We start from the raw sequence: 24,360 nt of genomic DNA on the forward strand, positions 1-24,360 counted from the left end.
GGTGGCGCGCTGCCGCCGGCGGGGCCGAGGCGGCGTCCATCTTGGATTTAAAGGGGCTGCACCGCTGAGAGGGCGGGTGGTGCCGGCCGCGGGTCTCGCCCCGCCCCCGTCGGGACCGGGACAGCGACCGAGATCGTCATCGAGGTCTTGCGCCCAGCAGGTTGGACTGGCGGGGTTATGGGGGCTCGGTCGCTCCCCTCGGCGGCCCTGGCGTGGGGAGGACACGCGGAGCCCGGCGGCGCAGGCCGGAGCGGGGGCGGCCTTCCCGGGGCGACGCTCCCCGCCAGCCGGGGGGGGGTCGGTGGGACCCTCGCGGGGCGCTGGGGAGGCCCCTGGGCTGGGGCTGGGTTGGGGCTGGCGTCGCTCGGGGACCGTCCCAGCGAGCCCCGGCCGTTGGGGCAGCGGAGCGAGCGGGGGCGAGGGCAGCGTTGGGGCCGTGCCTGCCGTAACGCTGCGGGTCGGCGCTAAGGGCGCTGCCGGCTCTGCGGACTTTGGAGCCGGCGAGGCGCGCCCTGCGGGATCAACCCCTTCAGCACCGGGGGAGCCGTGCCGTGCCCGCTGTGCTCGGGCAGCTCCCGGTATGCAGGCTCGGTTCGCCCGGCCTCCCCGCAGGCAGGGCCGAGTGCCACGCAGGGACGGCCGGCGGAGGCCGGGAGCCCCGAGGGAAGAGCGGAGTGTGTGCATGGCAACTGTGGGTCAGCCCGAAAACCCGGCCGTGGCTGTTTCCAGGGTGCTGTGGGCACAGACTGCGGGATTCACTGCTCTATAATTAGTCTGTGTCTTCATTGCCGGGAATGGCTTTCAGTGTAACACAAATAATGTATGTTTGCGCTTCTGCTGTGTAACTTATGTGACATGTAAGCGTGCCATAGCTGTACGTACCCACAGAGCCAGCCAGATTTGCCCTCCAGAGCTAGGGAACAAGGACAACAAGGTGCTTTAGGAAAGAAGTATGCGTTGTGAGATGAGGCAAGAGAGAACCTGCGTGTCACCAGCGCTGGGCTGGGCTGTGTTTCTCCTGGGACACGTGAAGCCCTTTCCCTTCTGGGGGAGTCCGTGGGGAGGGACAGGAACACCAGTGCAGTCCTGGTTCAGGCAGGTGTAGGTAGCTGGGGACATGGTGGGGAGCACCATGACAGCTGTGTGTTACCCTGCATGGGATGGCTGTAGCAACAATCCTAGCTGGATCCTGTGCCCTTTGAGAAGAGCAGGCAGAAACTGAACAAGTGCTTCCCAGCAGTACCCGGCCCAGCCCCTCACTGCGGGCTCCAGCCTTCCCAGATCTCCTGGATATGGCCATTGCTGTGGGCACGGCGATGGCAGCCACGCAGCTCGAGGGCTCTCTGCAGCTACCCCGGCTTGTTTTGGGGGCTGGCATGGCGTCAGCAGTGGGGACGCGGGCGAGGATGGTACCCAACAGGATGTAAAACCTTCCGCCACGGGATGGAGGGTGGGATGGAGCAGGGCTTTGGCGGGCTGAGCAGGAGCCCGGTGGTGGCCGGTGCTGCTCGGGCAGCGGGGGTCGGCCCTGCTCCTGGGCTCTCCCGTGGATCCCTGAGGAGGGAGCCGTGGGCTTGGCGTGCGTGGCGCTCTCTGCGCTCCCCGGAGAGCGTCCGAGCGTCCTGTTCGCGGAGCGTGTCCGCATCGCTCCCCTCCCCCTGCCGCAGTGTGGTTGGCTGCCGAGCGCCGGTGCCGCGCCGCCGCTCGCTCCCGGGGCGCACGGAGCCGCGCAGCGCCGCGGCCGCCGCTCCGCCGCCGCCGCCTCCGCGAGCACCGGCGCTGGACAAGCCGCTGCAGGCAGCCAGGTACCGCTCCTGTGCGCCGCGGGGCGGGGGACATTCCCGTGCGGTGACTGAGACGGGCAGGGTGCCCGGCCGTCCTGGAACAAAGGACCGCTTTGATGCGCAGTTTCGGGCAGAGCTGCCCGAAAAGGCAAAAAAAACTTTTTTTTTGCCTTGTGAAGATTTTACGTAGCCAGGTGGGCGCGGGATTTCTCTGTGGTGGTTCTGAGGGGTGAAGGGATTTCTCTGGCTTGTTTGTTTCAAGGATACGCAGCGGGCGTGCCTCCTGCTGCCAGACAAAGCCGGAGAAACGATGACGGAGGCAGGTCATACAGCAGTAGCTCTCAAAGAGCCTTGTTTCGCCCCAAACCGTATTTTCATTAATTAACTGCTTCCTAAGCCTTTCCGAAGTGGAGGTGCACCCTACGGAAGGTGGTGGGCTGGGGGAATCGCGGGTAAGCTTCTGTGAAGGAAAGGATGCGCCTGGGAGGAGGTGTCTGAAGAAGAGCTGGGGGATGGTGCTGCGGTAGAATGCTCTGGCCAGGCAGCCGGGAGAAATCTGCACAATGGTGGGAGGCAGCAGCACATTACCGGGAGCAGCAGGCTTCCCTGCGCCTTGCATAGCTGGCATCTGGCGCTCTGCTGCAGTTCCATGCTCGGCTCTCCTCTAGTGCCCTTGGTCTCCTCTCTGCCGTGCCACCTTGGAGATGTGGAAAACACCCAGCCCTGCCTGTGCCTCTGGGGAAAGAGGGTGGTGTTCAGGTCAAAGATCTGGCCAGCTCAGACACAGGGTAAATAAACATGGCTGTGCTTTGCTGTAATTGGCAGAAGGAGCAGGAAGCATGTGTTCTCTCATCTGCTGTTTTGGGGGAATGTCCAGGTTGAAACAACGGCATTAACCCCAAATACCAAAATGGCTCTTGGGGCACAAAGGACACGGGCAAGATACTGACCTTGGCAGAGTTGCTGGGTAAATGCTTAATTTGCTAGGAAAGAGCCACGTAGCTCTTCAAAGAGCTTGAGCCAGAGATAGTACAGATCCTCTGCTTGTTTTGCAGGTAGATGTTTGTCTCTGTGACTTTGCCTGCCTTGCTGTGGTGTACAAAAGCTGTTTGCTTCTGAAAAAAGTAGCGCAGTCTTGCAGTCAGCTGCAGGTCTTTGCAGGTGCCCCAGGTACAGCATGGAGGGAGTGTGGGCACAGCAGAGCCCTCCAGGGCACAGAGAGTGGCTCCAGAGCTCCTGCTGGTCCCATCTGCATCCTGGTTATCTCCTGTACACGGCTCAGGCACATCCAGTGGAGAGCCCTCACATGAGACAGATGCCTGCAAAGGCACTGGCTCCTGGGAATTACTCTGCCTGCTTTAATACTGCTTCATGCTGTCAGGGCAAGGTAATGGCTCTAGCTCTGTTTTTTATAGTGCAAGACTCCCAATCAGATTCTGAAGCTGGGGAGAGATGCTTGCTCTGGCTCTGTTCCAGCTGCTTAGCTCTTGTCTCTCCACCAGCCTGGAAATGTGTTTTAATGGTGTTTCGCTGTAGTCCCAGGCGCAGCAGATGCAGAGTGGATTTGGTGAGCTGCTGCAGACACGAACAAGTTTAAAAACAAGGTCTTATCAGCTGATCTGGAGGTGCCAGCATAAGCTTGCTGGTGGGAGTGGTGATGACTGCTGTTCTCATTCCAATGGCCTGCTGGAAGGGGCAGGTTTTCCCAGCCAGCTGGGGTTGTAAAAAATATGATGTACAACCAGAGCAAAATAGTTTTATGCTATTGGCAAAAGTCAGTGCTATTTTTTGTTGGTTGGTTGGTTGGTTTTGCTGTTGTTGTTTGTTTTGTTGGGGTTTTTTAACCCTTGTTGATTTCCAATATCCGTATTCTTTGGTGGTAACAAATGGGGCGAAACCTTTCTGGTTTTGAAAGGAATGAATGATCTGATACAAAGCCAACCAGACTACCTGTTCTGTCTTCCTCAGAGTACATAACCATTCTGGAATTGGATGATGCTTTGCTAATACAGGAATTGCTTGCTCTGGTCAATCAGAACAAACACCAGCACCCTTTGCCTTGTCCATTTCCAGCTGTGGGCTGGCAGGTGGGAAGGGTATGAGAAGCTCCCTTGTTCTTTCTGTAGTGGAGTCACTGCAGCCAAGTCCTTGTAAAGCCACCTTATCACCACCTTGCCCTGGGTTTCAGGAAGGTTATGTGACGTTGTGTGTTTCATTAGAGATTGTGGGTGGTAGGGAGCCGAAGGGACAGAGAGGAGTGTTGGGAGGCTCCCTTCAAGCTCTTTCCCTTCAGCTCCTGTCTCCTTGGGACTTGAGCTGCAGATCCAGTTCCTCAGTCCTCATCCCCTGGGCCTCTTGCAGCCTGTTGGTTAGCACAGACATTCCCAGCACAAGCCTTCCAGTATCTAGGGAAAAACCCCAGAGATGGCTTGTGTCAGCTGCTGGAAGAGGCAATCCTGGCCATGATCCCTGGACAGACAGGGATCAAGGCATATCACCAGCACAGTCACCTTGTATTGTGTTATACCTGACTCTGAGGGTTGGGGAAACTGGTTGGGTGAAGTCTTTCTGGGCTTGGAGACTGACTTCAAAGCCACGTGAGGAGATGTCTGGGTGCCAAGGAGAGCCCTGGTTTTGGGGCATAGGGGAATGTGAGTAAGACCACTTCTTGCCTTCACTGCCTGCTGTGTTGTTGTAAGTGGATTGCTTTGGGAATCCAAAAATCCCTGTGGGACATTGCTGGAAGGAAGCAGGCACTGCATTCCCTTTCTCTGGGCCTTGGGTCAGTTTCTAGTGCTGTGGTGCCTCGCTCCTTTGTCCTGAAGAGCTATGCACTAAAAGCAAAAGCATTGAGTTTATCTGAGGAATTCAGATGAAGAATTTTTTTCCTTACTTTTTTTTTTTTTTTCTCCCACAAGAGGATGGTTAAGTTGTGATACAGGGCTCTGAAGAGTTTGTGGGATCTCTGTTTTGGGAGGGGATCCTTTAGTTAGACACAGATACCTGCTTTGGGTGGGGGAATGGACCAAAGACCTCTAAGCATTCATTGCAGTTAATATTCTTCAAGTAATACTCAAGGCAGACTCTTACGGAGGGAAAAGTTACAGCACAAGGGTCCCTCTATAGTGCTTGAAGTCATCAGTGTGTTGGTTTAACTTTACACTGTCTGCAGTGCAGGAAAGGTCTGAGCCTTGGGAAAGAACTTTGGGCAGAAGAAGGGACTCTAGGTGTCCCCTTTTTTGGCAGTAGGATGTAGAAACTTATGAGACCACTGGTGGCAGAGAACATTATGGACATTAGAATTTGAGTGTCATCTTTTGACTTTACAGTTGCAGCTCAGAGATATGGTGGGTGTGACCTCCCAGGATGCTGACTCCTGACTGATGTCCTCTTTGTGTGTACTTAGTGGCTCTAAGGGAGCATCTGGGCATTTCTGGCAACAGTAACAAGCATCACAGAGCACCATTCCTGCTCTGTGCCTCAGCATTTGCTGTTTGCTGGGATTAGAGCAGCTCTGGAAATACCAGCTTGGATGTGGAGCTCAGCAGCACTGGTTTGTCCCTTTTCCCCCAGGTGGCCTGGGGTGGTGACCCTGGGCACAGTGGCTCTTCTGGCAGTGGTGTGGCACTGTGCAGTGTTCCTGGCAGTGTTACTGTGTCCTGGCTGTGCACTGGAAGCCTCAGAGGCCCTGCACAGCTGACTGTAATCTCCTGCAATCTGTTTGCCTTCTGACACTGGTATCCAAATAAGAAAATTTGTGCTCATCACACAGCCTCTGTGATGGCTGCAATTTTGTCCCTCTGTTTGCTTTTTACTGCTTTATTTTATTTTCAGCATCCAAAGTCTTAGGTCTAGGTTTTGTTGCAGGGTCTCTTAGGGTGAAGCCTCGCTCTCTTATTTGCAGTCTCACTTCTGGCTTCATTGGTGGTCACCCAGTCATCCAGAGACCCTTTGTTGCTTAACAGTAATGAGCTGGCAGAGGTCCAAGGAAAGACAAACAAACCAAAAAACCCTCCCTGCTTTTATCAAGTCGTTTTGCTTCCCAAATGTATAACTTTGCTGTTTCTCCAGGTAGCAAGTCATGGCTCACAGGAGGAGACTGGGACAATTATGATGAAGACAAAGCATTTCTAAATGGAAACAATTGCTATCTCCCAAATGTGGTCACTTGTTCTTGCTGTGGGTCAGACTTACTCTTTTTTTCCACAGGAAGCTTTTTTCCAGAACCCAGCTGTCTCTCTGCAAATACCTTACATCATTTAAATATCCTTGGATCACCTTCTCCTACGGAAGAATTTGCTGCTGAAAATTTTGCTGAAAATCTGTTTCACTTCTTCACAGAAAGTGCTGGCAGACCATCTGCAGTTTGAAGGATGCTGCAGTTATTGCCTTGTGCATGCAGGGAGGCAGTGAACTGCATCAACTGAGTTGTGTGTAGACCTGAGATCTCTGTCCTGTTGTAGCTGAATCCTGATTTCCCCAGTGCTTCTCCTCCCCACTCCCATAGTCTTTTCCAGCATTAGGCATCATAACCTAAACTTTAAGATTGACTTGGACCCATTTAATCTGACATCCTTGTAGATGTTGTGGGTTGAAGATACAAGCAGTGAAGCTTCCAGCTCTTTCCTCTGAAAGGTCTCACACGTGGGAGCAGTTTGGAGAGGCAGAACAACGAGCTGCTGCAATTGCTGATGCTTAGCGATTTCGCGGTGGTGCACTTGAATGCAGGAGGAAGGTTTTAGCCTGGCAGGATGTCCTTGCTGATGGATCCCTGGCTGATTGCTGCAGCTGCCACAGAGCTCAGTGCAGGCACGTTCCTGCCCTGCCCTCCAAAGGGAGCAGAAGAGGGGAGATGAGCTGGATGCTGTCGGGAAGGCAGGCTGTTCCTGCAGCTCGCTGTAAATAGGGGAGATGTGCCAACTAGAGCGGAAAGGGGCGGGTGGAGACCTGGGCTGGGACACCTGCAGGTCCGTGAGGACTGCAGCAGCATAAGCTGGGAAAAGGACTCTGCATCTCTCAAGGAGCTCGGTGGAAAAGCATTCTTCCTGTTCCAGTCTGAGCCCCACCCTGCAAAAGGGAAACCATGATGTGTCCCCTCCTCCCTGCAGAAAAGCTCTGAGTGTTTTCTGCCTGGGTAAAGGGCACTCAGGGCCCCTTACTGAATGGAAGAGTGCATATACAGCAGCCTCACCCTGCCTGACCTTGGCACTGGCTGCCATAGCAAGTGTTTCCTCTTTGGAGGGCTGAGCAATGAGACTAGACCTGCCAGCACTAGAAATAAGCTCTTTGTGGGGAAATTCCTGCTTTGGAAAGTTAAGTCAGCTCCTGCTGGTGTTGGTTGCTTTTCTTTTCTGTACAAGAGGTAGCAGCATTCAAAGACTTCTCAGCAGTCTCCTCTTTGTTTTTTTGCTGAGCAGCTATGTGTTGTTCTTAGATTTTGCAGCCTGTGTCCAGCCTGGACAATTCTCTGTCCACTGCTGAGCATGGAAGCATGTTGGTACCCAGCAGAGCTGTGCTTCCAGGATGTCACCCTAGGGGAGAAAGGCTGAGGTTGTTACAGAAGTTTGCACAGCCTGTGAGAGAAGAAAAGCCTCAATTGGGATGCCTTGAAGGATCTGAGGATGTAGTTGCAGGGTAGGATGAGTCTTATATGCTGTGGATCAGGATGTTTTATTTTTCCTTCTCAGACTGAAATCTGTGCAGTTTCAAAAACAAGTTGATTGTGATGACTGTGAAAGGCGTGAACATTTCTGCTAGAAGGGCTGAAGAAAGAATGTTGCTGTAGTAGAGATGCTGATGGTTTAGCAAACAGCAGTTTCACAGTTGAGGAGTAGTTCTGTGTACTGTGGAATTAATGAGGCTGATTTCTATGGATCTAGGTCTTCTCTGCCCGACTCTGTTACCTAGCAAGGTGTGAGGTCTGGTGGCTTTTTATCCTGTGACATGTTCCTCTTCCCAATGTGTTTGTATTGCACTTTTTAAAGATGCCAGCAAGATCTCTGTACGGACATAAGTGATGCTGCCATGAGAACTGTCAGCATTTCATTTCATACAGCTGGGCCTGTACCCACAGGGACTTGTGCTGCTCAGCTGTGAGAGGTTTAGAGCAGAGTTGTAGTTTTTTGGGTATGAGGCCGTTCCTGGGTATCTTCTTGTGTCCCAGAGAACTGTTTCCCTATTTGCAAGTGAGTCAGGGTGTGTTTACTTCCAAGCAGGAACCAGTGATGGGGCCATTTAACCCTTTAGCAGTTATTACCTTGGCAGTACCAGCACCCTTTGGGCTGCCAGCCTTTTCTCTAGGGCTGGGAGTTGTTGCACATTTCTTCCTGAGTTGTGCTCCCCTGTAGAAGTCTGCATTAAGCAAGGCTTTCCTTATTGATTTAGCACTTGATCCCACTCCAGGTGTGTTGGAAAGGTGGGAAAAAGAATAACCAGGGGAGCTATTGTCTGGAATGGTTAGCTGCCAGTTTCTGGATAACAAGTTTGGAAGATGGGGTATGAGTGGGAACCAACTCTCAGCAAGCCCATTTTTCCTTTTGAAACAGCAGTCTGTGTCCTCTATCTTGACCTTAATGAGGTTTTTCATGCTATTCTTGTCATATAATCTTCTGCAAAGGAAACTGGCATAAGTCATGGTCCAGAGAGACTGTTTTGGGATAAAATGTGCAGGGTTAACTGCGTGTGGAGCATGACAGATACCCAAAAGTGAAAGATACCGTGATGTGTGACTCAGAATTGGTACTGATGCTAGATCATGAAGTGAATATGAAGTCAGCATTGTGACTTTGGGGGAGGATGACTCAGTTCTTGTTCAGAGGTGTGAACAGAAGCCCAGCCTTCAAGAGACACGAGGTGTTTCTGCCCTGCTGAGGGGTTCAGTGAGGTCTCCTCTGTGTGTTGAGGGTTTGCCCCCCCTTCCTGAGGGATGGATGTACATCATGGGAACAGAAAGCAGAGAAGAATTGAGAGGAGAGTTCAGGCCTATAAAACAGCTGGAGGAAGAGTGAGGCTAAAGAGGAGGAGATGAGTGGGTTTGATAATGAGATGTGTGTACTTAAAACAGCTGTCCCAGTGCTGTTTGTCACCTTCACTTTAAGTGCTGCAGTGAGGAGCAAGCTGTCTCTATTGCTCAGGGCCCATTCCCCAGTATCTCCCTGGCACTTGGACAGAGTGCACAGGTGAGAGAAGAGGAGCCTGCCAGAAAGGGGAGCTCTGCTTGCTCTGTTCCTGTAGCTGGGACAGGATTTCTGTTCTGTCAGTAAAGCAGGCACAAGGCAGCTGCTGAACAAAGAGCTCACACCGTGCAGAGGTGGGTCCAGCAGGAGGTCAAAGGCAGATCTGCTGGCAGCAATTGCTCACCTCCTCCTGTAGCTGCTGGGCAGTTTGCCAGCCTCCTGGCAGCAGGGCCCTGGGCACTCAGGTTGCAGAGGCCTCTGCCAGCTCCAGGGAGCGAGGAGGAGCTGCTGGGCAGGTGCTGCCTGTGCAGGGCATTGCAGAGGCTGCTTTTGGAGTGACCTGATAGCAAGGTGGGAGGTGGCTTTGCTGTTGAGTAATGTGAGGAGGCTGCTGGAGTGGCCCAGCTGCTGGGAGAGGCTGGGAGTGTGCTAAATAAGGAGTCCTGGAGCAGCCAGGGTCCAGCCTGCCTGCTGTGCCTCTCAGCCTCTGCCTGTTGTGTTTCCCTAGCTCCTGGGCTTTGTGTGCAGGGATCTTGCAGCCACACTGACATTGTTGGTTGTAGTGCTGTGCAAAGGCAGTAGCTGGGCACTTCCCCCTTGTGTGTCTGGGGGGAACAGGACAGGGAAGGAGTACAGAGTTCTTAGGCCACCCTGAGGAGCACTTGGGGTGGCAGCAGGGTGAATCAAGATGGAAAAGCTGTTGGTGTTTCAATTCAACACTTGCACAAGGATTGTTAGTGTGTCTGTAGCTGTTGTGTGAGCTTCTGCAGTCAGACAGTGATGTGGTGTGCCCTGCTGGTGGCATGTCCCTCAGTGCCACAGTGGCAGTTCTGTGCTGAGGCTGCAATCCTCAGGATGTACTCTTCTGGTCATATTTTGGCGCAATACCCCTGATGCCCTCCTGTCTGAGATGCTTCTCTAGGAGATTTTCCTTTGAGGAGGCAGCAAGCTTTGAGCTGGCATCCCTCCACTTTATGTTCCCTTTCTTCTGCAGTCACAAGAGGTGCTGAGCTCTGACAGCCTCTCTGCATCAGTGGTCTGTGGGCAGAAGGTGTATAGATTGCAACCCCAGCTGCCAACCACAAATCTTTGCTCTTAAATGGAAGCTAAATTAGTCTTCCCCCTGCTGGGAGCGTGGGGCTGTTGGAGGTCACCGCTGGTCGCCTTTTTGTCTCCTGTCCTCGCAGGCCACCTGCGCTGGTTGCCAGCACTCCCAGCCACAAAAGCAGAAGCACCACGTGCCCTGACAGCTGCTTGCTGCTAGAGGGAGAGGGGAAGATGAAGGAGAAGGGTTTAGAGTAGGCAATCTGTTAAATGCTGTCTCTGCTTGAAGGAGGTTGTGGTGCTTGTGTCTGCTGGTGGCTCTCTGAAGCAGCGCTGGGGCACTCAGGTTTTGTCTTGGTCTCCATGCAGGGCTGCAGGAGTAGGACTATGTCCACCATGGTGTACCCAAGGGAGGAGAAACTGGACAAGCTGAGCCAAGAGGAGATAATTTCCAACACCAAGCTGGTAATGCAAGGGCTGGAAGCACTCAAGAATGAACACAACTCCATCCTGCACAGCTTGCTGGAGACCATCAAGTGCCTGAAGAAGGATGAAGAAGCCAATCTCGTGCATGAGAAATCCAACCTGCTCCGCAAGTCCGTGGAGATGATAGAGCTGGGGCTTGGAGAAGCTCAGGTGAGAGTGGGGGGTGATCCCTGAGGTGTTATCTGGGATAGGCATGTGGCCATTTCCCATAAACTACAGGGTGGGAAGGGGCTAAGTGTAGAAGGCTAGCATGGGTGTGAGGGAGAGACAAGTGACAGAGGTTGTCACTGACTGAGACCCTTCCCAAGGTGATGATGGCATTGTCCAACCATCTGAACGCCGTGGAGTCGGAGAAGCAGAAGCTGCGTGCCCAGGTGCGGAGGCTGTGCCAGGAGAACCAGTGGCTGCGTGATGAGCTTGCCAACACCCAGCAGAAGCTGCAGCGCAGTGAGCAGACCGTGGCTCAGCTGGAGGAGGAGAAGAAACACCTGGAGTTCATGAACCAGCTGAAGAAGTATGATGAGGATGTCTCGCCTTCGGTACGCCCCAGTCCTTTTGAGCAGCTGCTTTTGTGGGTCTGGGAGAACTGCGTGCATGTTATCACATGATAGTCTTGCCCTGGATTTTGCCCCTTCCCATGCACAGCAATGCCTGTAGCTAAAGGGGGCCTGCATGGGGCAGAGTCTCTGGATTTTGTTTTGTGGGGGGAGATGATGGCAGAGAGCAGGAGAAATTGAGTGTGTTGGTGGGCTGCAGAATGGCCGAGAGTTTGGCAATTGACTCAGCCCCGGCTGCTGCTGTCTCTGCTGAGAACCAACAGTATTTGTGATTCTCATCCTGTCAGGAGGAGAAGGAGGGTGACTCCACCAAGGACTCTCTGGATGACCTATTCCCCAATGAGGAGGAGGAGCATGGTCCTGGATGTAAGTGTTTGCTCATGCATGGGTGCTGCCTGTCTCTGTTTGAGCCTGCTGGGCCAACTGTGCTGTGTCTGTTTCTGTGCCCACAGTGCCCCACCAGCACAGCAGTGCTGTGGCAGCTGCCCAGCAGGGAGGGTATGAGATTCCTGCACGCCTGCGCACCCTCCACAACCTTGTCATCCAGTACGCCTCCCAGGGACGCTATGAGGTGGCTGTGCCTCTCTGCAAGCAGGCACTGGAGGACCTGGAGAAGACATCAGGCCATGATCACCCTGATGTGGCTACCATGCTCAACATTCTAGCACTAGTGTACAGGTGAGCATGGTGGGAAGGGCAGGATTGGGCCAGGACAGCTTTCTGCATCTCCTGTTTCCCTTTACAGCACATCCTGGGGCTCCCCAGGCTTCCAGGGGTTTGGCTTTCAGAAAGGTTTTGGCCTAGATGGTGTTTGGTTTGCCAAACTCACAGATATAACTAGGGACTGACTAAAGCAGGGAGGAGTGGGGAAAGAAAGGACTCTGAGGGCCGAGTCTGTGTGGAAGGAGCACATAGTTCATAGCTGTAATGTCCAAATCCCAGATAACTGGTTGACTTTGCACTGCAGGGATCAGAACAAATACAAAGAAGCAGCACACCTCTTGAATGATGCTCTTTCCATCCGTGAGAAGACTCTAGGCAAAGACCACCCAGCGGTGAGTGTCTCTCTCCTCTTCCAGTCACTTGTTCTCCTTTGGGTGCTGCTGGGGCTGTTCCAGCAGTGTTTTACTGCTTCAGTATTTCCTGCTGGCTGGTTCAGTACAGCCTGTAAGGAGTTGACTTCTCTTGGATCCTGTGATATAGGCAGGGCAACCTTCTGTCTCTGGACCTCCTTCTCTTGAGAATCAGCCGTACTGCAGGCATGGGGAAATGTGACAGTCACTGTTACTGTTGCTTGTGCCCCTTGTTTGGTCTGGCTGGAATTTGATTTGTTTCATGGAGAAGCTTCTGTCTCTGCAGGTGGCAGCGACTTTGAACAATTTGGCTGTTCTGTATGGCAAGAGAGGGAAGTACAAAGAGGCAGAGCCACTGTGCAAGCGAGCGCTGGAGATCCGTGAGAAGGTAGGAGCTCTTCCTCCTCTTTCTCCTTCCAGCTCTCTCTGTGGGCTTTCTCCTATTACCTCAAGGCATGTGGGAGATCCAGGGCCTATCTGGGCTGTTCAGCTGCTGATTCTGCCACCACCTTTCCTGTCTCTCCAGTGTTTGCAGCCCTAGGGAGGCCTGCCAGGAGGTAGAAGCTGGAATTTCTCCTCCTCTCCAGACTTTGGCTTTTGTCTGACATAGGCATGTGCTGGGGGCACTCCAGCATCTATAAACTCCAATCTTTGTGTCTTCTCTTCTTTTGTTCACCCAGGTTCTAGGCAAAGACCATCCTGATGTGGCCAAGCAGCTGAACAACCTAGCCCTGCTGTGCCAGAACCAGGGCAAGTACGATGAGGTGGAGTACTATTACTGCAGGGCCCTGGAGATCTACGAGAGCTGCCTGGGTCCTGACGACCCCAATGTGGCCAAGACCAAGAACAACCTGGTGAGGCACTGGGGAGAGGTGCTCAGAGACAGAGCAATAGCTGCAGGAGGTGGGCAGAGTTAATTTGTTTCCCAGAGGGGCTGGAGCTGTTTTGTTTTGGTTGCAGGCTTCCTGTTACCTGAAGCAAGGCAAATACAAAGATGCAGAGGTGCTGTATAAGGAGATCCTGACCCGTGCTCACGTGAAGGAGTTTGGCTCTGTGGATGGTTTGTACAGCAGAAGCTCTTGGGGCAGGGGAGGGGTGTCCTGGCTCTCAGCCTAGACTTGTCTGGTTCTGCTGTTGCCCACACTGAGGGATGGGATGCTTGCAAGGCCCCTGCTTTGGGCATCCATTGAGATGCTGCTGTTCTAGTGTGTTATGCTGTTCCCCCTCTTCTCTCAGGAGTCTCAACCCAGTCTTTTTACAGGGTTGGGTGTAGTAAATGGCACAATCATGCTGAAGCATAGGCTGAAGTTTCTCCTGTGCACCTGGCACATGTACTTGTGCTGGGAAAACTTGTTCTTTCCTTCCCTTGTTCTTTCCTTCCCTTGTCCTGCCTTTGCAGTGTTGGTTGCCTTTCTTGGGACTCTGGGCCAAGGGAAAAGTTCAAGGGAAGGAGTTCAAGGAGAGTCCTCTTGGTACTCTGGGCCAGGGACTGGGGGGAGGATCTGGAGTGTCACTTCCCCCTGATGAGGTGCTAGCTCTGGGGACAGAGTTCTGGGCTGTACAGGAGACAAACAACAGCGTGGGGTGGTGAATGGACGTGTTTTGTGTTCTTCCCCGCACAGATGAGCACAAGCCAATCTGGATGCATGCAGAGGAGAGAGAGGAGATGAGCAAGGTGAGTCTGATCCCAGGGGGTTTGATCTTCTCTTACCACAGCCTATCCCTTAACTCCTCCTTCCTGGAGAAGCTGCAATCTGAAGAGCTACCAAGGCCAGGAGGTGTCTGGAGAGGGGGGATACAGCACTGCTGCTCCCTGGGCCAGCAGGGAGGGAAGGTCCCTCAGAGAGCAGGGTGTTTTTCCTTGGGCAGGGCTGTTCAGTCTCTCAGCCATGGCTGCATGCTCTCTCTGCTTTAGTGATTGATCCCTCTTGGGCATGCAGATGATGGAAGATGGCAGATGGCAGAGGGCTGTGCTGCAAGGCCTTGGCACTCTGTTCCAAAGAGCTGCCAGTACCCAGAGCATAACTGGCTTCTAAAGCAGCTCTGAGGCTACCTAGGGAAAAAATGGAGGTCAAGAAGAAACTGTTGCTGTCACCTTGCTTAGGAAATGGAGCCATATCTGAAAAGGCTCTCTACACAGGGCAGGCCCTAGCTGGCCTCTGAAAGGGGATAGAAATGGACTGTGCTTGCCTTGGGCTAGGCTGAAAGGCAAAGCTGCTGTAGCTCCTGTAGCCCAGGCGCTGCTCTGTGGTCAATAAATGCAGCAGTTGTGTCTTTGCTTTTGCCAAGTGTAAGGCCCCATCTGTGTTTTGGCAGGCAGGTGAAGCAGCAGCAGGAAGGGTTCTGATCTACCTGTGGTGGGACTCTCCCTTTTTTTTTCCCTCAGGGCAGGCCTCAGCCCTCCAGGGTTCAGGCAGCAGTCTGGCAGGCTTGACTTAGTGCCTGATGAGTCCCATCCTGTCAGCCCTAGAAACAGGGCACTGGCACTGGGAGGTGCTTCTCACAGCATCCTGTGCCTTCCCATTGAACCACCCTGCATGGGCACTGCAGGGCACTGCTCAGCTTTACACTGCTCTGCTTGCTGTACTGCAAAGGTTCTGCTGCAAAGAATCTGTACTTGCTGCAGCACCATCCTGGAGAAATCCAAGCTGGAGTAGAGTTTGGGTTCTCATTGCCCCCCTCTGGGACTGAGACTCATCTGGTGCTGTCTTTGGAGAATTTAGGGGTCAAATGTAGATAGCTGTGGTATGAAGCTGTGCTCCTGATAATGCAAGCTCTGCCATGGGGCAAGGGAGCAGGCTGGGAGAGTCACAGCTGGAGTAAGAGATTCATTTTACATGTGAGTCTTAGGCAAGGGCTAAACCTCTTTCCCTGACTCTGGGGCTCCTCTCCCCAAGGCAGCTGTGTCTGTGCCCCATGGCAGAGCAAGGTTGGCACTCCTGTCCAGGCAGCAGCAGTAGTCACAAACCTGCTTGTACTCCTGGCCCAGGAGCTGGGGCTGATGTGCCTTGTGCTGTTTCCATATCTTCTGTTAAAATGTATGAAATTCTTCTGACAGAGCTTGGCTACTTTTGTCCCTTACCCCTCTTCCCTGGCAGCAGAGGGAGGCCAGTTCATGCCATCACTGGGGCCTTGGGCACAGCTGGCAGCCCTGGCCTCCAAGGCTTTATCTGCCCCAGAGGATTTGACACCTTGCCTGTTAGGTTCAGACACTTCATTTGTGTATTGTGTTTCCAAAGGCTGGGCTGGTGCAGGGGTGCAGCCTGGGCTCTGAGCCTGGCATTTAGTGATTTAGTGGCAGGGCACAGGCCGGAGAAGGGCAGTAGGTGTGGGACTAACAGCTCTCTTCTCTCCTCACCCTGCAGAGCAAGCACAGAGACAGCGCTCCCTATGCCGAGTATGGTGGCTGGTACAAGGCCTGTAAGGTTAGCAGGTAAGAGCTGCTTTGTGGGCAGCTGTGGACTCTGGTGGGGTGACCCCAAGCCTCCTGCTCACCTCCCTGTGTTACCACAGCCCAACTGTGAACACCACCCTGAGGAACCTGGGTGCACTGTACCGACGCCAGGGCAAGCTGGAGGCAGCCGAGACCTTGGAGGAGTGCGCGGTTCGCTCCCGGCGACAGGTAACGCTAAGGGACCTGCCCTGCTCTGGGGACATTGCAGGGCTGGGGTGGCACCTTGTGGCACTGCCTTTGGTGGGGTGTGGTGAGGGACTCTCCTGGGCCTCTCTGATGTTCTTGGTTTGTGTTGCTGTGACACCAGAGGGCCTTGGCGGTTGGGGATGCGTTTGTGCAGAGATCCGTTTGTGCAGAGATCCTCATGTGTGTGGGTGTGTGGGGTGGTGCGTGTGTGCGTGGAGGGAGCAGATGTCCATGTGGGGGAAGGCATGGCTCACTGAGTGCAGAAATACTGCAGTGGGGTTAAGGCAGGTTCCTGGGCTTTGTCAGCTACTGGGGAGAGCTGCACTTACTGGGATGTTTTCTTCATACTAATTTTTTTTGTCCCGAGGCAAAAAATACTTAGAATTTCTTAGAGTACCTCTTGCCTTAAACTCCTCTCAGTCCTCAAATAATAAAGCAGGAGCTGTAAGCACCTAGCACAAAAGACTGAAGGACAGCTGAATCCTTCACACTTCAAAAGGAGAAGGAAAGAAGCTGTCATCACCTTTGGGGTAGCAAGCCCTTGTTTCACATGGTTGGTTATGGCCTTGTGAGGACTCACTGAGCTGGGAGTTCAAACAGAGACTGCTAAGTGCAGGATGGCATTTGGCTCCATCCTGGTTGTGCTGGGCAGTTTTGGCTGGGATGGGACAGTGGCCAAGAGAGGGAACAGGAACCAAGCCCAGTGGATCTCCAGAGGGAACAAACTTGTAAAGATAAAACACAGTTCTTCCTCACCCTTTCCTACTTGCAGGGCATTGACCCAATCAACCAGACGAAGGTGGTGGAGATCCTGAAGGAGGGGGATGGCACAGAGAGACATCGGAGCCTGGGGGGCAGTGTCAAGTACGAGAATGCCACAGACGGTAGCGAGGAAGTGAGTATGGGCGTGGAATGGAGCGGGGTAAGTACAAGACACCATCAAGAACGGCCTCAGCCGGCTGCCAGAGGGCAGGGACAGCCTGGCTGAGGGCTGTCCCCGCGTGGCCTGTCGTGGCATCCTTGTCTGCCTCCATTCATTCCCTGCACATTTCCTTCCCCTCTCTTGGCATGAGCCAGCGGGCCCGCAAAGGTGCGTGTCTGGGTCTGGCTTCTGGTGTACAGAGCAGGTATTGCCAGCTGAGGGCTCCTGCTTCCAGGGAGCTGCCAGGCCCTGGCAATGCACAGCATGAACTGGCCCTGGTCTGCCCTTAATCTTAGGCTTGTAACCTTATTAACATCTCTCCCTGCTGCTCCCCTCTGGAGGCCCTGGCTGAGAGCCTCAGCCCCATCTTGGGCTCACCCAGCCTGTGAGAGCCATGTGGCTGTCTGTCCTGCACTGTGCCACTGACAATGCTGAGCCTGGGCAGCGTTTTGTGTGTGTGTGTGATGTGCCTGGTGTGTCTGTGACTGACTGACTGCAGGGCACAGGAATAGTCTGTAGCCAGCATCTTTGCTGTCCCCCTCTCCTGGTCTTGTGCCCTAGGCAGGTTCTGGCCAAGCAGAGGGGATAAAAGGCAGGTCTTTGCAGGATGGCAAGCTGGGGTGACCAGTGGGGGCAAGAGACTGGTGTTAGCTGAGGCACAGACAGGTGAACCTGAACCTTGCTCTGAGGCTGAAGGTGACTTTGGTCACTAGCACTGAGTCTGGAGAAAGGTAGTGATCCAGATGCCTTTTGTCTCCTGCAAGCAGGAGGATGGAGAAGAGGCAGCAAGTGAGCATGGTGCTGGTGGGTGCTTGGTTCAAGGGCTGCTAGAGCTGTTAGTGCTTACATTCCTTCTGCAAACTCTGGGAGCACAGAGCAGCTGGGGTTGTTGCAGCCTGGCATAGGGAAAGCACTGAGCACACAGAGTCCTTTGCTGCCCCCTCACATCTGCTGTCACTAACCCTTCCCCACCTGGCTCTGCTCTATCCCCACCTGCATGAGCTCCCTCCCTTCCTCTTCTTTCTTCTTCCCTGTTGCCATGACAGCCCTTCAGCACCCAAAGCCTGAAGCCTGCTGGCTCTCTTGATTGTGGATTGTACACAGGAGGTGGCTGAAGGGGATCTGGAAAACAGACCTTCAAGTGGACCCAGCAGCGTTACCAGATGCAAAGCTGTCCTTTGCCCCAGGTCTTGGCAGCAGGGCCAAAGAGGGTCTTAGCTCTGGCAAGGCACCAACTCCAGGCCCCTACACTCGTTAGTAAGGGGGCTGGACAAGCACAGAGGGAGGGCTGTAGGTTTGGATTAGAATCACCTGGTCCCTATGCTGGCTGGTGTCTTTCTGCAGCTCCTCCTGGCTGTGCTTGGTGCTGGGTGATCTCTTTGCACTGGTGATGGTGTGGGAGACCTTCCTGTCATCCTAAGGCAAGAGGTAGTGCCACCCTCTGCCACAGCCAGTCCCAGGGAATAATCCCTGCTCGTATGACCCTTCCCTAGGGGTCTTAGCAGAGCTTCCCTGACCCAGAGAGCTGTAAATAGAGGATTGGAGGGCTAGCCCAGCACCCTGGGGGACACAGCTGCTGCCACATGATTCCTTTTGCAGCCTGCTGCACACATAGCCAGCCTTCTCTTCTGAACCAGCAGCCCTGCACTGTACAGAAGCTCCTGCAAAAGGAAGCTGAGGCAGCTCCTGCTGCTCCTGTCTGTCACAGCCTGTTGTTTTCTGGGTTGGTCCAGAGCCCTCAGAAGTGCTGCCTTAAAGCAGCCTGTGCTGCAGGCAGGGCTGTGGGAGCCCCCAGGGTGCCCTGTGCCCCTAGGCAGCTCTGGAGGCACCCCAGGGCCTGGATCAGCTGCTGCTGCCCAGGTAACTGGGATGTGAGAGCAGGGGGATGGCACCAGCCCCGTGCTGCAGAGGCCCAGGAGCAGGAGGCCCAGGCTGTTCCTCCCTGAGCTCAGCTGTTCCAGCCAGCCCTGTAAGCCCACTAGCAAAGCAGTGAGGCTGCAGTTCCAACTTCTCAAGACTTTCCCCCTGCCCACATGTGGCCTGTGGTCTCTGCATGCAGCCTGGGCCTTGTCCCACCTGCTCCCTATAGGTGACCTACAACCTCACAGCCTTGTGAATTGTGTCTCTCTCCTCTCTGTGCACTAGGCTTAAATGCCTGCCGAGACTCCCTCTTTCCCCTCCACCGCAGTCACCTGGATGTTTGTGTTGTATCCTCCGACTTTTCCTCCACACCATCCCTCCTTCCTCGGCGAGAGCTCCTGGCGCGCGAGGGCACCGCGACGCCTGCCGAGGAGCCCCTGGCCCAGCTCCACCCCGGGGCCAGCAAGAGCAGGAAGAAGCTGCGAGGAGCTGCCAGCTCCCCCAGGCCAGGGTGACGGCCCACCAATGTCCCCTCGCGTGTCCCCACCCCTGGCCTGCCCTTGCACACCCCTGCGGGGCGTTGTCGTCACTCCAGGCTTCACTCCGTTGTCACTATTCATGCTCAGCCCTCCTTGCTTGTTTCCTCCATGTCTACAGAGGCTCGAAGATGGAGGGCTGTTGTGGGACAGTGATGCCTGGCCTAGGCAGGGCTGTCATGTGCCCGTGTGCTTTCCTCCCTGTAGGCTTAGCTGATATTAGTGCCTTGTAGCAAACCTGTGCTGGCTCCCTGTGGGATGGGCTCTTCCTGCAGTCCCCATCCTGCTGCCCTCCTCCCTGCTGAGCTCTGTACCCAGGAGCAGTGTGGGGGTCTCTCTGCAGGGCAGCCGTAGAGCTACTGTGCATCCAGGATGAGGTGGGGGCAACAGCCAAGGATTATGTACAGGAACTGGCCAGCACAAGCATGTCTGGCTGCACCTTCCTGACTGGGTGCTATAGCCAGGTTCCTCATCTGGCATTAAGGGCTGAATCAACCCCCCATTGCTACAGAGTTCTTAGGTGTGGCTGGTGGAAGAAGTGGGGTGAAGTTGTTTGCTGTTCCTTGAGAGCAGAGGAGGGGCAGGAGGAAAGGAGAGTTTTTTGCAAGGGACAGACCCCAGACTGTTAGAGGTGGCTGAGATTGGGAATGGCCTGGATGGGAGCAGAGTGGTTGGGAGAAAAAGAAGGTGCAAAGATGGATGTGAGGAAGGAGAGGACTAGGCTGGAGGTGCTCTGGGCAGGTGGGAGCAGATGGGATGGCTGGAGGGAGGTTGTTGCAGGGGTAGGGGCTGGGTTGCTCACAGGTCTGTGGGGCTGACTGCAGTGTGGCTGTCCCTAGGCAAGGGGTGGGAAATGTGTAACCCTGGTCCCATAGGGTCACCATGCTGACCCTGAGGGGGTGTGGGGGTGGCCTCTGATGGCTTCAGACCTTCACAGGGTCTGCTGCTGTTAGTCATTACTGGGGTACAGAATGTGTTCCAGGGCCAGACCTCCACTGCCTTGGGTCTCACATTCTTGAGTGTACATTCGCATCCCACCTCCTATAGGAAGGGAACCTCCCTGGCTCTCCTATTTTAGAAGAAAGCTGGGGAGGCTGTAGGCAGCAGGCTAGAGCCCAGGGGCCAGCACAGGACTCCTTATTTATTTAGCTAGATCCCTTTTTAATGCTAGTAATCTGGCAGGTAGTGATACTAAATGTGCTTGTGTCTGTCTGGGCCTGGCTTTCCTGTGGTGGTGCAGAGGCCTTGGGGTGCATGCATGCTGCTCCCCTGGAGTTTGTGCTTACTGAAAGGAAGCTTGTCTTCAGGACATGGGCTGTGGAGCCCAGGGCTGAGTGCTGCAGGGCTGTCCTCTCTGTCCCAGAGCTGCTCCAGGCTTCTGGAGAGCAGGGAGTTGCCAGTGCAGGGTGTGTTTGGACCTCAGGGCCATCTGCCCCTGTGCTTTGCCATGTCCTGGACCTGGTGCTGTAACGACCATACCTCTAATTAAAGGTAGACTGACCCAAATTGCTGCCCTGTGCTTCTTTCCATGCTCTGTAGGCCAGCGTCGGTCAGCCTGGGGTGGTGGGTGCAAATGCTGCTGGAGCAGGTCTGGGGGTGCTTGGTGTCTGTCTGTCTGTACAGGGGCATGTGCTGCCCCCAGGGCTCCCCTCCCAGGCTGAGCATTGGAGGTGAAGGACCCAGCTCCACTGTGCCTTTTCCCTGTCCTCCAAATTGGAGTTGCTGCTAACCTCAGCTCTGTAACCATGTGTGGCAGGGCTGCCCTGGGGCATCTGAGCTTGGACCTTCCCCAAGAGGCATTTCTGTGTAGCCAAAGAAATACCCCATTGTGTCCCTCAGTGCTGAGCTCTACATGCTGCCAAATCCTGCCCAAGTCCTCTGCCTCCATGCATTAGGCAGGGTTGGAGCATGCAGTGGGGAGTAGCTCAGTGGTGGAGCTGCTTGGTTTTTTTTTGAATGCTCTCATCCTGGTGGGTGCAGTGGGGTGGGGGCTCTGCGGCAAACCAAACCCATAAATGTTCTGGGTTAAAAATAACCCGTCAGAAAAGGGAGTGGGGGGAGAGGAGAGGCTATTTTTAACCCAGCATGCAGCAGCATTTGGTTCTGGTGTTGGTCTGCAGTCAGTCTGCATCGCTGCAGCTGGGGAAATGTGGCTCCATCCTCCAGCTCTGATACAAGGGCATACTTCTGATCCTGCTGCCCTTGTACCATGGTCCTGCTCCCCTGTCCCAGCTGTGTTCCCTCTTCCACCCCTGGCTTGTGTGCCCTGGGAAAAGCAACAGTACCTGGCATAGCAGTACCCTGCAGGGAGAGTGGTGACCCAGTGTAAGTCTGGTGGGGAGGCAGAAGACACCTCCCCATCTTTGTTAATGACCTCCCCATCTTTGTTAATGCTGCACGCTGATACTCAGCTCATCCAAAACCTGCCCAGAGTGCCTCGTGCAGGAATTGAATTGTTTACTTGGCTGCTTTGGGTGCTCTCTGCATTTCTGGTGACTGGGTCCCTTTGCAGCAGCAGCACATGGCTCTCAACTTGGAAAACCCTCAGTCCAATGAGAAGGTGAAGAGGTTCAATGCACTTGTTTTATCCAAGAAGGAATGAGAGGAATACCAGGAGAAAAAGGCTTGCTGGTAGGAAAAGTCCTGGTCAGTCTAGGGCTGGCTCAGCTTTGGTAATGAGAGCAGAGGAGGGCTGGAAAAGCCTTCACCAAGGGCCACAATCTGTAATGGTCAGTACAAGGGGGTGACGGGCCTAAGGCAGGGACCCTGCCTACCTGCAGAGCTGCTTGGACAGTGTAATTGCTGCTGCTAGCCTGAGCCACAAGGCATTTGGGTCATTTGGAATGCTTCAAAGGGGCTCCCTCACATCTTCCTGAGGAGTAAAAGGGCTTTTGCCCTCACTTCACCTCCTTTTCTTCTGCCCCAGTGTTCCAGGGGCCATTCACAGCAGGAGCAGGGAAGACTGCTGTTATCCAGCCATCAGAGCAAAAGTAATTCCACATCAGCAGTGGTGTCACAGCCTTATGTAACAAGCAGGCCAGGCCACAGGGGAAGAGCTTGGCATGATGACATGGTGGCATCCATGTCACATCCATGGTGTGGTGCCATGCTGGCAGCCTGTGGATGCATGTGGAGCAAAGTGCAGGAGTGGACTGGAGCCTGTCAAGGCCTGAGAGTGCCTCACTGAGTACTGGGGACTTTTGGAAGCATGTGGGAGGAAACAGGCTCAGGAACAAGATTTCAGGATGGTTTTGGTCTTCAGAAAAAGCAGATAGACACAAAAAGCCCTCTGCAAAGTGCCACCCCCTGGGGCAGCTAGTGGGGCTGCATGCAGCTAAAGCTGGGGGGCCTAGGAGTGGTGGTGCCTGCTTGGCAGCGCAGTGCTGGTGCAGCCAAATGAATCCATCCCCTGTGGAGCTGCCTGAATTGCTCCAAAGGCTCAAAGCTAATGGTCTTGGAGGTGTTAGGGATGGGACAAGGCTGTGTGTGCAGTGTGAAATGGTCTTGTGTGATGTGAGTGAGCCTGCAGGACCAGGTGTGCATCTGTATGAGTGCTGAACAGAGAGGAGGAATAGTGATGGTGTGGTGAAGAAGGGCAAAGGGAGGGAGAGGATGAGGATGTTCTCCAGCCAGCAGCAAATGAGGAGAGAGTCCTTGAAATGAAATGAAAGCCCCAGCAGCCTGTCCTGGCCTGACAAAAGTATCCCTAATCTTGGGACTCCCAACAGGGTTTGTTGCCTCTTTGGCCACTGGGACCTCCTTGGTAGTTGCTTCCTGAGCTGTTGCAGGTGATGGAGCTGTGTCATCTTCGAGCAGGACTGTGCAGATGCCAGTGCCATTTGTGCTGGGGGCAAGCCAGCAGCCTGTGTGGGTGTTGAGCTTGCCCTGGGCAGGAGGGAGTATCAGGCTGGATGAGGCAGACAATAGCAGCTGACTCCATGGTTACTATGTCCTGTGGAGAACCAGCTGAGGGAAGCCATGTAGTGAGCAGTGAGCCTGATTTGGGCCAGGGCTAATCCCTCAGTGCAAGTGGGCAAGAGGATGCTTGGAGCCAGTTCCAGCCACTCATCAGCATCATGCCACAGCCAGATCAGTGCCACTCAGCCATCACCCTGGCTTGTGTCTCTGTGTCCAGGATGGCAGTGGCACTCTCCAGCGCAGCAGCTCCCTGGGAAAAATCCGGGATGTGATACGGAGGAGCAGTGAGATGTTGGTCAAGAAACTGCAGGGCAATGGTCCCCTGGAGCCCAGGAACACCAGGTACGTGCAAGGGTCAGGCTGTGTACAGGGCCCTGTATGCCACCTTGTGTGTCTGGGTCTGACCTCTCACAGCACAATCACATCTGCTCTCCTCTGCTTTCTTACAGCATGAAACGAGCTGCGTCCTTAAATTACCTGCACAAGTCTAGTGATGCTTCATTTGAGGTAAGCACGGTGTGAGTGGTGGGGCTGGTGCAGGGCTGCCCGTGAGGCTGAGGGCTGTGTGGCCAGTGGTTCAGGGGGTGAGGGGCATGTTAGTGAGCCCCAGGTGCTGTGCTGAGAACCCCTGAGCTTGTGGCCCCTTGTCTGAGGTCAGAGCTCTAAATCTGAAGGTCCTTCCAAGGACCCACCTTCCTCCCCACAAAGCTCAGCCCTAGATTGGGAGCAAAGGCAGCAGCTGCTGTGTGTGACAGCAGCTCCAGGGCCATCCTGGCTTGCAAGGCAAGGGGTGCAGGAGTTGGGGTGGTAGCTCTGGGGCATGGGGGTGCATTGCAGGTACCTCATGGGCACTGTGTTTTTTCCAGGGCACCCAAGGCTTCCGTGCGGAGAGCAGAGGCCTGAGCGCCAGCAGCATGGACCTGTCCTCCCACAGCTCCCTGCTCTCCTCCAACTGAGCTGGCTGCTCGCCGCTGGGCACCCTGGCTTCGCGCTGCACGGGGCAGCACCCGGCACCTCCCCACACCACCTACAATGTTCTCCCCACCACCGGTTCTCGTGCCACCGTCTGCCTGCCCAGCCCGGCCTCCCCGGGGGTCCCTAGCTAGTTCGGGCACCGCAGCCCGCCCGCATGCTCCTCTGCTGCTCACCGGGGCCGCAGCCCTGGTGGCCGCATGCTCGGTACCGGTCACACACACGCTCACCAGGTAGAATCGCCAGCCCGAGGATGGGGGGCTATCCCCCAGGCCGGGGCAGCGGCGGGAGTGCCCCATGCCCCCGGCACGCCGGTTCCCCGCCGGATGATCGCTGTACTTTATTTTATTAAATAAAACCGACCCTAGAAGCGACCGCGGCTCGGCCTGAGGG

General features: G+C 54.7%; 1 protein-coding gene across 5 annotated transcripts; it reads left to right on the plus strand.

Moving 5' to 3' along the window:
• The first annotated feature begins 10 nt into the window (after positions 1–10).
• KLC4 (kinesin light chain 4) lies at positions 11–24,341 on the plus strand. Of its 5 annotated transcripts, none has more exons than XM_074536783.1 (16): positions 11–160; positions 10,373–10,639; positions 10,798–11,028; positions 11,334–11,412; positions 11,499–11,724; positions 12,014–12,101; positions 12,406–12,507; positions 12,800–12,973; positions 13,080–13,179; positions 13,742–13,794; positions 15,485–15,552; positions 15,633–15,741; positions 16,532–16,681; positions 23,213–23,337; positions 23,445–23,502; positions 23,862–24,341. In XM_074536783.1, the coding sequence occupies exons 2-16, from the start codon at positions 10,391–10,393 to the stop codon at positions 23,949–23,951; spliced, it is 1,902 nt and encodes a 633-aa protein (XP_074392884.1). In that variant the 5' UTR covers positions 11–160; positions 10,373–10,390; the 3' UTR covers positions 23,952–24,341. The 5 variants fall into 5 exon arrangements, with proteins under 5 accessions (XP_074392884.1, XP_074392886.1, XP_074392887.1 ...); XM_074536785.1 differs by having other exon boundaries at positions 16,532–16,654; XM_074536784.1 differs by lacking the exon at positions 11–160 and adding an exon at positions 1,647–1,805.
• Positions 24,342–24,360: the final 19 nt, after the last annotated feature.

The sequence above is a fragment of the Zonotrichia albicollis genome, chromosome 3 (assembly GCF_047830755.1).
Source record: "Zonotrichia albicollis isolate bZonAlb1 chromosome 3, bZonAlb1.hap1, whole genome shotgun sequence".
In the NCBI taxonomy this organism is placed as follows: Eukaryota; Metazoa; Chordata; class Aves; order Passeriformes; family Passerellidae; genus Zonotrichia; species Zonotrichia albicollis.

What these genes read in the sequence shown, in the direction of transcription:
- KLC4 (XM_074536783.1), top strand. Translation starts at nt 10,391, where the DNA reads ATGTCCACCATGGTGTACCCAAGGGAGGAGAAACTGGACAAGCTGAGC. An exon ending in CGCTGGAGATCCGTGAGAAG is followed by an intron (nt 12,508 to 12,799) that starts GTAGGAGCTCTT and finishes TTGTTCACCCAG; the next exon opens with GTTCTAGGCAAAGACCATCC. An exon ending in GGAGTTTGGCTCTGTGGATG is followed by an intron (nt 13,180 to 13,741) that starts GTTTGTACAGCA and finishes TTCCCCGCACAG; the next exon opens with ATGAGCACAAGCCAATCTGG.